The 12,645-nt window shown below is 44.0% G+C and overlaps 1 protein-coding gene across 2 annotated transcripts in view; it reads right to left on the bottom strand.

Moving 5' to 3' along the window:
- Window positions 1-11,387, bottom strand: part of ST8SIA1 (ST8 alpha-N-acetyl-neuraminide alpha-2,8-sialyltransferase 1) — a 159,256-nt gene extending 147,869 nt beyond the window's left edge. Inside the window, exon 1 of one of the 2 annotated variants that reach the window (XM_058743407.1) lies at window positions 10,513-11,387. In XM_058743407.1, coding sequence (XP_058599390.1) covers window positions 10,513-10,748 — 236 coding nt within the window. In that variant the 5' untranslated portion in view covers window positions 10,749-11,387. The remainder of the gene's footprint in view (window positions 1-10,512) is intronic. The other variant, XM_058743406.1, reaches the window with a different exon arrangement.
- Between the last annotated feature and the right edge of the window lie 1,258 nt (window positions 11,388-12,645).

The raw sequence follows: 12,645 nt of genomic DNA, 5'->3' as shown, positions 1-12,645 counted from the left end.
TCACAACATACTGTCAGATTCATTATATATTTTTTAATGTTTTTATTTATTTTTGAGAAAGAGAGGCAGAGTCCAAGCTGGGGAGGAGCAGAGAGAGAGAGAGAGAGAGAGAGAGAGAACACAGAATCCGAAGCAGGCTCCAGGCTCCGAGCAGTCAGTACAGAGCCCAATGCAGGGCTTGAATCTACAAACCATGAGATCATGACCTGAACTGAAGTTGGATGCTTAACCAACTGAGCCAACCAGGCAACCCTCATTATATTCCTGTTTTATAAACACACGGAGAAGCACTGAATAGTCTAGGAAAATATACACGAAAATATTAGCAATGTGTGTCCCTAGGTGATTAAATGTCAATCACTTTTACAAATGAAAATAGTGTTGCTTTTATCATTTAAATGTCAAACTTGAGAAAGCAGAACTGTTTAAAGAAGCTTTTTTATTTCGCATGCTCAGGATTTACCAAATCTATATGAAGAAATATTTAAAGAAAAAAATCTAATATGCAAATTTGATATCCCTGAAAAGGATCCTTTTGAAGAATGTAATTTCTTCCGATATGGTAACATTTAAAAAGCTCATAGCAGGGGTGCCTGGGTGGTTCAGCCCCTTAAGTATCTGACTTGATTTCAGCTCAGGTCATGGCTCAGGTCATGACCTCACAGTTGTGAGGAGCCCACATTGGGCTCCATGCCCAGCATGGCACCTGCTTAAAATTTTTCTCTCTCTGGAAGCACCTGGGTGGCTCAGTGGGTTGAGTGTCTGACTTCAGCTCAGGTCATGATCTCGCGGTTAGTGGGTTCGAGCCGCATTAGTGGGTTCGAGCCCTGCGTCAGGCTCTGTGCTGACCGCTCAGAACCTGGGGCGTGCTTTGGATTCTGTGTCCCCCTCTCTCTCTGCCTCTCAAAAATGAATAAACGTTAAAACAAATATATTTTTAATTAAAAAAAAAAGATTTTCTCTCTCCATCTCTGTCCCTCCTCAGCGTGTGCACGCATTCTCTTTCCAAAAATTAGTTAATTAATTTAAAAAATAAGAAACTCACAGTAAATAATGTTTGCCCAAAATGAAAATCATAAAGCAATTTTCTCACAAGCTTTTAATTATATGAGAAAATGTCAAAGATATAACATTGAGTGGATAAAGGGGAACATAAAACTAAATATACAAAGCATACACAATTATGTAATACACATATGCAAACAACTATGCACAAAAGAAACAGTGTTCATAATGAAGTATTTCTGAGGGAGGGAATTGTGAGTGGTTTTTTTTCTCCTTTTTACTACACTTAAAATTTTTCTACAGTACGTATCTATTACTTCCAAAATCAGACAAATAAGGAACACTGTAAGTTTTTTAAATAAGCACAGAGTACATAAAGTCCTGTATATATTTGCTGTACCAATAATTGAAATAAGTAATTTGTTCCCAAAAAGCCTGTTCTCATTACACTCACTTGGAAATCTCTGGTACTCTGCTACATAAGCCCTGAATAATAAAGAATGTGTAACTCTGAATTCACTGCAGCTTCCTCCTGGCACCTAATTAAAGGAGTGACACAGCTCCCCTGGTCTTGGCTGCTTCCCTTTCACACAATGCCATAGCTAGAAGACAGTCCAACAGAAAGGGAGAAAAATCAATCACTTTGAAACTCTGCATAAATATCTGAAACAGACCAACCATAACCCTTTGAACACCACATTACTCAATTTCTTACTAACTTGACTAATGACACTAGACCAGACTAAATTTTATAAAATCAGGAACCATGTCTTAACTTTAACCACTGTTTCTCAACACCAATGTGGTGCACAACAGGCATTTAGTAAATGTGGATGAGTGAATGAATGAATGAATGAATGAATAGGGGATTTATGGCTGGGCTCTGTGCTCTTCCTTAAAATTCTACTGGCCATGTTACAGCATCCTTAGTGCTAATTTTATGAAAGAAGACGCTGTGTCATAGGGTCACATTTCATTAGATATTCCATTACTGAAAGTGCAAGTAATAGGCATAAGATATGTCCCAGGAAGCAGCTTTCTCATTATTATGGCTTAATAATTAGCAATAATTCAACACCTAATCCTCTTAAGGTAAGTACTGCCATCCACAGCTAAGGCTGAGAGAGGCCAGGTAAATTTTTCAAGGTCACAAAGCTAAGAAATAAATGACAGAACTAGGTTTCAAATCCTGATTCTCTGGGGCCCCAAAGTCTGGACTCTTTCTAGGTGGGAATAAGCATCCTGTCATCTCACCCAGGCAGGTGAGGAGGGTTATGGATTCTACACTCATTACTTCAATTATCCTCATAAACCTATGAAGTAGATGAGCACATCATATACCACTTTTCAGATAACAAAACAAAATAACAGAGAGGTTAAGCAGCTTGCACAAGGTCACACAACTCCTGATAGAGCCAAAATAGAATGAAGAACTAAAAAGTACTATAGTTTACTAGGAATCTATCAACTCAATCAGAGAAAATGCATTAATTATACATAGTCAACATCATTTCCAAGATGACTTATAAATATGATGAGAAAAAAACTTGTTTTTCTGAGTTCCTGCCTGAGCATTTTACAGTACGATAACCCTGCTTAACACCCACAGTCTGGACATTTAGATAAGAACTTAAGTTTAGAATTCCCGCCATAAGTTCCTGCTTTACTTTTTCCTGGGGAACCTTTAAAAATAACCACTTAAGAGTTAAGCCCAGAAAATGTTAGTGACCTCTGTTCCAGCCACCTTACAAGTAATACGTGCTCGCTATCCTACTCACAATCTCCGGGTCATTCATGCCCTGGGACAGAGGACTGCCCCCAGCTCATTCTACCCCCTCCATTCTAGGATCTGATCAATATTGTGACTCTACTTCCTTTGCAGGGGGGGGGGGGGGGGATTGAAACTGCATACTCAATCAAAATGACCCTGAATGGGTTTCCTTTTCCCAGAGTGGGAGCTGGGATGCCAAGGGAGCTACCTGCTGCCCTCCGCCCCCCACATGGGTGGCTTGTACCTTCTCATTCAGTAGGTTAGAATCTGTATGTTCTTAATTCAATACACCAGCTCTGGCTTCCTAACCCAACTTTGTCAAAAGACAAACTGGCCACAGCCTACACTAACATATACAACTATTCAATTGATCCAACTAGCTCTCTAGATACTTCTCTCTGAAATGAAGACTAATAGACTTCCAAGTTGCAAAAAAACACATCAATTTGCAAGGCAGAGGACAAAAGCACAAATGTATCTAAATATTTAAAAGCTATAATAAAATCAACAAACAGATAAAAAATGTGTTCTATCCTCCTATCCTTTGCCCTGAACAAATATACCCACATAACCAACTGGAATTCCAGGTGTAAATTTAGGCTTCTCAAACTCCAGGAAGTTTGATACTGGGACATGCAAACCCCCAGTCCCATTTCCAAGTTCCTTCCACAGCCTCTGCCTCCCACAAGGAGCTGCTCCTTGGCCATCCCTTGGGCCTAGGAGTGCACACAGCAATGGAAAAAGCCACCCTGAGGATGAGGGATGGAGAAACAACCCAAGCAGGCAGGCAGGCTGTGGAAGTGGACTTCGGTCATTTGGGCTGGGAATTCCTGCCTCAAATGTAAATCACGGGGTCGACAAAGTCCCCCTCTGGCCTTGCCCCTTTGCAAAGGGCTGAGACCAAAGGAGGAACAGAGTGAGACCCCCGTGGCTCCTCCTGCCAGAGTCTAAGCGGGGCACTAGTGAGAACCCTAGCCAGCTCTCACATAAGCTTTCAATAGAGACAGCTACTTAAAGTAAGCTTCCCCAAAGGCATCCCCTCTCACTCCCCTCCTTTAACCAAGACCTAGACATCCACCAAAGTACAATTCATCCACTCCTTTTCCAGTAGCCAAAGTGTTTATGGTTTGCAGTTTCCAGATTTAGCTATTCGTTGCATGTTTTCTGGGATTTTTAAAAGTCCTATGAACTAGGTTGGTTTTGTTTCTCTAAAGCAGTAATTCTCACGCAGGGGCAATTTCTCCCCCCAAGAGACATTTTGCTAAATCTGGAGACATATCTAGTTGTTTCATTTAGTGGACAGAGGCCATGGATGTTGCTATGTGTTCTGCAATGTACAGGACAGCCCTCTGCAACAAAGAATTATCTAGCCCAAAATGTGAGTAGTGCTGAGACTAGAAAACTCTACTCTAGAGTAAGAACTCTTTCAGAATAGAGAGGATGTCATTTCCTCCTTTGATCCCCACACAGCCAAGCAGAATATTGGACCTCATTAAGTATTTGTTAACTGACTGACTGATTAGCTATCTGGTCTCACACCTTGCTGAAACGTTCATTCACACAATAACTCAATGAAAATTAGTGAGCCGGGAACTGTGTTCAGCTCTAGGAATGCAAATATCAATGAGCGAGCAGAAATGGAAGACAAATAAACTGATACTTCTAATACAGCACCACTAAAATGCACCTGTCACTACCAGATACTTGTATATCTATGTATTAATTATGTCTCCCCTCAGTAGCTCATAAACTTCAAGAAAGTATTTCTTGAAATTCTTATAGTTATAGTTGTATACCTATAGAACTATAGTTATAGTTCCAGCATCTTATATGGTAATAATGGTAGACACAACGTAGTAAATATTTTTTGAAAAACGAAAGAAATGCAATAATATGTACAAGGCATTTAAAAAAAAACAGAAATGAGAAGCTTTTAACGCAACCTGGAGAGGAAAAAAGGAGTAAGAGAGGCTACCTTGATGAGAGCTGATATGGACTAAGCACTAATTATATGCCAAAAGCATTTTTCAATGCATTATCTATCCTAATGCTCACAGCAATTTTACAAGAAGCCACACTGTACAGATAAGGAAATGAACAGTGAGGGTGGACTTGCTCAGGAACACGGCAAATGGTGGAATCAGAATTTCAGCACAAAGGTCACTTTGGGACCTTTTCTGTTAACCAGTAAATGCACTGTCAAGAAGTAAGGATTGGCCAGATGAAGGACAAGGAGTTGTGGCCTTGAAGGAAAGGCATTCCAGTAAGAGTGAATGACACCAGTAAGATCAACACAGCCTGACTTGTTACAAGGAACCATACCCCTTACCAGCATTACTATACTATAAGAGGAACGTTGATGAAACATGGTGTTGGAGAAGTAAGCATGGCCAGATGATAAGGGATATGGGTAGCAGTGCCCCATTTATCTAACATTGTCAGGGAACGAGCATAAGGCTTAGAATCAGATAGCTCTGGGTTGGAAAACTGACGCATCATTTCGTGAATGGATCTATCTGAATCTGCATTTCCTCATCCATAGCACAAAGAACATACAAATGCCTACTTTGTAAAGTAGCTACGAGAACAAAAGATAAGAAATATAAGCCCTGAGAACTAGGCCTGGTACATTGTATGCGTCCAGTCAGAGTTCATGATTTATTTTTGCTATTGCAAGTTATTGCTAATGACTTTTTTTCACATTTGTAAATCCACAACATAGTTGAAGCTTATTTTAAGCACCAAAATGTATTAAACTATCTTTTCTTTTTATTTTTAGTGTTTTATTTATTTTTGAGAGACAGAGACTGAGAGAGACAGAGCCTGAGCAGGGGAGGGGCAGAGAGAGAGGGAGACACAGAATCCAAAGGAGGCTCCAGGCTTGAAGTTGTCAGTACAGAGCAGGACTTGAACTCACAAACCGTGAGATCATTACATGAGCCGAAGTTGGTGCCCCAAACTATCTTTTTCTTAAACTACTTTTAAAGTGAATCCCAGGGTACCTGGGTGGCTCAGTCAGTTGAGCGTCTGACTTTGGCTAAGGTCATGATTTCATGGTTGGTAGGTTCAAGCCCCATGTTCGGTGTTGGGCTTTGCATTGACAGCATGAAACCTACATCGGATTCTCTCTCTCTCTTTCTCTCTCTCTGCCCCTCTCCTGCTCACGCACACATTCTCTCTCTCTTTCTCTTAAATATAAACATTAAATTTTTTTTTAAATAAAGTGAATTCCATAAATGTCCCATTTAACAAACATAAACCTTACATCCCATATATACAGATGGCTGTACCTGCCTCCCACCCCCTCCACCCCCAGTGCTGTTCTGTGGCCACCAGGGCAGCTGTAGAAATATCTGAAGCTTCTGGGATACACAGATTCAAAAATACAGACAGAAAAGTTGGCACATAAAGCTAGACGTGCTTAGAGTAGTATTTGGTTCAGAATTTGGGAAAGGAAAGAGGAACATCATGGCTTAGAGTAATGGTTAGCACCCAGTGAATATACAGAATGTTCAAAGCACGTGCGTGTATTATCCTCTATCCCCCAATCCACCAGTAACAGCGATGTGCCAACTCTGCTCAGAGCTGACACATCCAACGCTCTTGGATACTGGATGTTTGTTCATTTTTCATAAACCACACCTTAAACCCATTCAGAGATTGTGACCTGGCTTCCACCCACCTCCCAGTCTACCTTCCTACTATGTTCTCTGTGGGAAAATTAATACCTTTTTATACAGGAAGCACAGCAACCATTTCCACACCTCCCTGCTTCGGCCTTTGCTGCTTCCCTGCCTAGAATATCCTTCTGCCCTCACCTCTTACTCTTACCCTATTTCACCATCCTTCAAGGCTTAGTGCAAACACCATCTCTTCTCTGATTTCCCTCCTTCCAGCAGAATTAAAAGCCATGTTTCCATGAACTTCCCCAGTACTTTGCTTGATTGTTATAACAACCATGTACAAACAGAGGTATGTGGCAAGCAGCATTCTAGGTACTTTCTAAATGCGACCATGTAATTTTCACTGCAAACTTGTAAGAAAGTATTACAAACCTATTTTACAATGGGGAGTCTGAAGCTCTTTAAGTTGAATGTACCAATGATCGAACAACCAAAAAGGAAATCAGCTGGAATTCCAACCACGTTCTTTCAGCTCCCGAATCCGTAAATTTTTCTGTCCACTATGCTGCCTCTCTTTGATGTCCCTATGTCCAGTTGGTTAATTAATTATACACAAATATGCCTGTCCCTAGGATTATGGCAAATTCCTTGATGCCAGGGACATGGGCATGTTCCTCTTTATAAATGTGGATGATAATATATCCATTTATACAAGATTGTTAGGAGAATTAAATGAGACAGTACATTTAAAGCACATTGCACAGTGCAATGGACATTATAAGCTCCTAAAAATTTGTTGGTTTTACTGTCGTTGTCGTCGTTACCATGTCTGATGCCAAGGATAAATTCTGTCACGTAAATTGTGAGCTGAAGTTTCTTTCTGAGAAGCAAATCAAGTGGGTAAGGCCCTGATGGAAGAGACAAATGCCACTTTGGCTACTACTTGGCTACTCATCCAGAAGCAACAAGAGTTGCAAAGAAAGTCTCCAATATTTCTATGATAGGGCCAATTGATCCCTTAAACTTTCTGTTACCATGTGGAGGTTACAAAAACGTCCCATCTAGTTCAAAACTCTTGCAGCTTTGTTACTTTCTTCCTGCCTTGACCTATGCGATCTGCCAAGGTCCCCCCCCTCCCCCCCCCCCGTTAAGAAGTCATACTTGAAGTCTGAGCCAAGAGAAGAAAATCACAAAAGTAAATGAAAGCGCAGAGGACAAAATGTAATGTGAAATTCTAATGCTTAATGAAATGCTCTAATTAGAGCATAATGAAACACTTTCCTTTGTCCTCATAGCATTTAACAGAACTTTAAATCATCCTATTGCTTTACTCATTCGTTTTTGTCAATCAACCCCTAGTAGGAGGTAAGCTGTCTCAGAGAAAGCAATCCTGTTCACTGCTATCCTCCGGGGCCTGATATCTGGTGCACAGTAGTCATTCATTAAATGTTGGTCAACTGACTGATTGCAATGATTTGTATGTATGTATATATGAATATGTGTATGACTTTATACATATACATAACATCATTCCATGGTTCGTAAATAAATATACATATCTCCATACATAAGTGCATACAGTACATTTGTGTACATATATTTCTATCCGTGCAGAAGATGTTTTAGACTGGAAAACACAGACACCTGTTTGCAAAAACTGTGTCTTCTTAACATCATAAAGGCCTCTGGCTTACCTATCTAATATTTTAAAAACATACAGTACTGCCCACATACTAACCACCCATTTTTTTAATGGATTTTATTAAGCATGCAAAGTACAAAAAATTTTTTGACCTAACAAACCAGGATACCTTTATCTTTCAAAACTCCTTGTCCCTAATTATTAGCTTCAGTGTAAAGAAGAGGGCAGTAGGAGCAAAATATTGGCCAGTAATGTTTCTCTGCAAATTTGGCAGGTGAAACACTTCAAATTCTTATGAGCTTCCCAGCAGTCTTTATTTAAGTTGTAACATATACAAAAAGGTGTAATTCATGACAATTATAATAATTCCATTGACTGGGTAAATGTGCATCAGGTGTTTTTTTATTTAAACCTATACCAACCCTGCAGAGTAAATGTTATTATCCCCTTTTATAAATAAGGAAACTAAGACTCAAAGAGAGCAGCTTGCCAAGGATACTCTGCTGCTTATCTATCTAGTCATGGCATACTCAGTCTAGAAATTCTACTAGTCTAGAATTCTACTCCAAAGCCCAAACTCTTTTCAATAAGCAACGGGGCCTCTTACACAGTTTTACAGACATTCATCTTGAGGGATATGTGGTAAAGCAGTTTTTTACAGTGTATGGACTTCAATTAGTAATTCTCGGCACACAGAGACTGGACTCAATGACAGCTAAACACACTGAAGATTACCCCAGGCTACTGACAGCAAGGGACAAATGCATCTCAGAAACGATCAGCCTGTGTTTCTCAGAATATGAAGCATTTTCCACTTGAGTATGTCCTGCAAAAGAAATGTATTCTCTAAAAGAGCTTCATTATTCCTCCTCCTATCCAAAAAAATGGACTCTTTCATTGCAAACCAATGGGAAGTTCTTAACTCATTTCCTTATATTTCTTGGAATGAAAGTGCTTTCTGTCTTTGGAGAAAAGAGTTGCCGGATGCTATACCCTTTGGGTGCCTTTGAGTCGAACAATCAATACTGTGAAGGCAAGAGAAAATTAGCCCTTATAAACTTTTCAGGGGTGTAAGGTTATTTTTAAACTTAATGATAGCTGAATTCTAAAGAGAGGGAAGGCAAGTCTTCCCTCCCAGTTTAAAGAATTCAGCTGCCTTCCTCTAAAAGAATTGGCTATTATCTCTTTGACCTTCTTTCCAGAAGCAGGCCAGAGAAGAAAGAAACCATATGTTTAAAAAGTTTTTTGAAATTTATAGATGTTTCTGAACATTTGTAACCAACGGTAGTGAAAATGTTTCAGTTGGCTCTAGGCTGCCCATATACTGCTTTGGAAAAATCTTAGGCAGATCAAAGGAAAGTACTCTCCAGCCAGACCACTACACTCTCAGGAAGAGCTTCAGCCTTCTCAGCCCTGGGGACTGAAGGGGAAAGGGGCTCTTGACAGTGGTGTGTCCCCTCAACACACCCAGAAATGTGGAGAGGAAGGGGAAGCCGCACTGCCTTCCCTCCAATCTAACTACACAACCCCTGCTGCCAAGGACTTATTTTTAGACACTTCAGCTGAAATTCCCAGAAAGGAAGGGAAACTACAACCTCTGAGCGATCTTCAGAGTTCTGATTTCCAACCTGGCTTGCATTTTTTTGTTTGTTTTCTGACTTCAAGTCTCTACCTAACGCCCAACTCCCATCCTCCAGAAGGCATCCACAAGATGTCTAAGTCACAAGAAAAAGAAAAAGAAAAAAAAAAATAGAGCTGAGAGCTGTAGAGCCTTATGTGATGAAAATTCCAGCTCCCACACATCAAAGGGACATGACCTTGAAGTAACTCCTCCTTCTGAAGACTCAGTTTGTGGTTTGTAAGATGGGAATAATATCTGTTATTAGAAAGTTGTTGAAGTTTCAATAAAAATTGCACAGTACCCAGCTCTTAACAGGGCATCAGTAAGGGCTCTGTGTTTTGTCACTGACACACTGCACAAAGCAGCGGGATCCGGGCTAGGTGTCCATGTTTTTCCTGCCCAAGATTTGTCCATCACTCCCTCATTAGTGATTTGTTACCAACCACTCACCTAACCTCAGGAAGATGCCTCTTAGCTGCTTCTAGTTATCTATAGTTTCAAACATCTGCAGCGCCCAAGAGCTAAATTCTCATTAAGTACAAAGGACAAAGTTAGCCTGGATTCTCCTTCCCACCAGTTATCTGCAAATCGTTGACTATAACTCAGGCTGGGGAAGAAACGCTTCAGGCTTTACATGGGCAAAGCAGGTGTCTGCATATCTCTTGGGGCCAGGGGTGTTAAGGACCCCTGACTAAAGTCTTCAGGTTTAGAAATGGCAAAGAAAGGGGGTAGGACAAGAAGGACTGGATGAAAGAGATGCCTCTGCAAGGCAGTCCTAGCCAGTGACCCTGTCCTCGGCGCACCGGGAGTAAAGGACACGAGCGGGGAGGAGCTGCAAGGGGAGGAGTACCTGAAGACTCTCGCTGCTGTCTGGTTCCTTCTCCACGCCGTGCCCTGTTGCAGCACCCCTTGTACGATCTCCTTCTCGTTGGGCAGTCGGTAGACTGGGAAGACGTAGAGCCAACAGAGGACCACGACGCAAAGGGCACTGGCTCCCACCGGCAGCCGGGTCCTCGGGAACTTCCACGCCAGTACTGCCATGGCCCCTCTGGACGTGTGTCGCCGGGCCCGCCCGCAGGGGCTCATCGCAGCCCCGGGGTCCCCAGGGGGCGGCTTCAGCACAGCGTTAGGCAAAGTGGCAGCAGAGGGTCCCCCCACCGCCGGCCCCCCATGCACACACACCTTCCGCTTTCTGGCTTGCACTGGCACGCACGTTTCTTCGGCCCCCACTGCCCCAAAGGTCAGCGCAAGGATTTTTTTAAATGCAACTTTTTCAATGGTTTCTTTCTAGGGGAAGTGGCCGGGGGGGCGAATCACGAGCTACGGTCATGGTCGCTTCCCCTGCAGAAGGCGGGCGCTGGGGTCTCCGAGAGCGCAGAGAGCGGCCGCGGCGAGTCGCTCCCGCCGGTTCTGCAGCATCACTGTCGCCCTCGGCGCGGGTCCGGGGAGAGGCTCGGCTCCCTCCCAGACTACTGGCCCGCGGCGTCCGCTTCTGAGAGATGCTCTGGCGCCCTTCGCCGCCTCTCCCCGCCTCCCGTGCTGCTTCACCGCCAGGCACCCCCCAGACACGCTCCCCGCGCCGCGCCAAGTCCTTGGAAATTTCCACCGCGGCCCGGGACCGCTATCCTGCCCCGGGCTTCTCCGCCTTGCCCGCCAGGACCCTCGCTCCCCACCCCTCCCGGAGAAGAAAAGAACTCGCTCTCATCAGTTAATTCAGCGGCGCGCCGCAGCCTTCCGCTGCGCCCCGGACTTCGCAGACAAACGCCCGGGGATTGGTGGAAATCAAGGTCTCCCCCGCCCTCCCCCACCCGCAAATTTGCCTCCTTCGACCCGTTCAGATCCGCGACGCTCGCCTGGAGCGCGCGCCTCTCCCTCCCTCCCTTGTTCTCTGGAGATAGAGGCAAACAATAAAAAATAACCCCCCTCTCCCAATGTATGTATATATTTGAGTGTGGCAGAGACTGGCTGATAACCTGACCCTTCGGCACGCTGCCGGCGCGCCGGAGCTATCACTCCGCCACCGTCACCCTTGTCTCTCTACAACTGGTTGGTTATTAACCCGCAGTGAGGCGCGAGGAGGCCGGCGGAGATTTATTCCTTCCTGGGCCCCCACCCCCATTACCCGATTCCGGCGCCCCGGCTCCAGCCGGCGCACGCGCGCGCGCGCACACACACACACACACACACACACACGCACACACTCAGATACACTCACTCCGATGCTCACGGACCCGCACGCGCGCGCACGGGGAGGTGCGTGCACACCGGGGTCCTCCGCCTCGACTCCGCCCTGCAGGGAAAGGCGCTGCTGCATCCAGATGTGCAGGCAGCTGGTGCCCAAGCTCGCAGACCTCGGGACTTGATAATGCCTCGGAGGCGCGTTCATCTCCTCTGCCATTTAGATTAAAGGGCCGTTTGTTCTTAGACCTCTTCCTCTCTCCACCCATAAGCTAATCGCAAGCCCGACCTTGGACAAGCGCCACTAGCTGAGGGACCCACGGTTAGCCATTTCAGCTCGCCTTGGCGGCTGACGCACAGCTCGGGTACCTCCTAGCGGTTGCCGATTCCATTTGCTTAGGCATCTCATCAAGCAGAAAGTGTGCAGGGACAAAGAAACCCAGCAGCCTACTAACCGGGTCAGCTTAGTCATCAGGAAACCAGAATCTAGGGCTAAAGCACCGTTTGGTCAGCTGACCAGGTTGCAGCACCCCAGCGCAATCTCCAGGGCTGCTAAGTGACCCGGTATCTTTCTCCAGCATCTTTCTCCACTGAGAGCTGAAAGTTGAGAAGTTGATGTAAAGTTATTTACCAAAAATGACCAAACGACCACTATAGTCTCAATATTCCAACACGACTAAGGCCTCTTAGGAGAATTACCCTCCACGACCGGGCATACCCCAGGAATCTCTGTTATTTAGGTAAATCATTAGCGACGAGAGCTACGAAATTCCAAAGTTATATCTTACCATAGTGGAGCCTAATG

This window comes from Neofelis nebulosa, chromosome 8 (assembly GCF_028018385.1).
Source record: "Neofelis nebulosa isolate mNeoNeb1 chromosome 8, mNeoNeb1.pri, whole genome shotgun sequence".
NCBI lineage: Eukaryota > Metazoa > Chordata > Mammalia > Carnivora > Felidae > Neofelis > Neofelis nebulosa.
The sequence above is the reverse complement of the archived record's forward strand: the minus strand, read 5'-3'. Positions and strand labels throughout refer to the sequence as shown.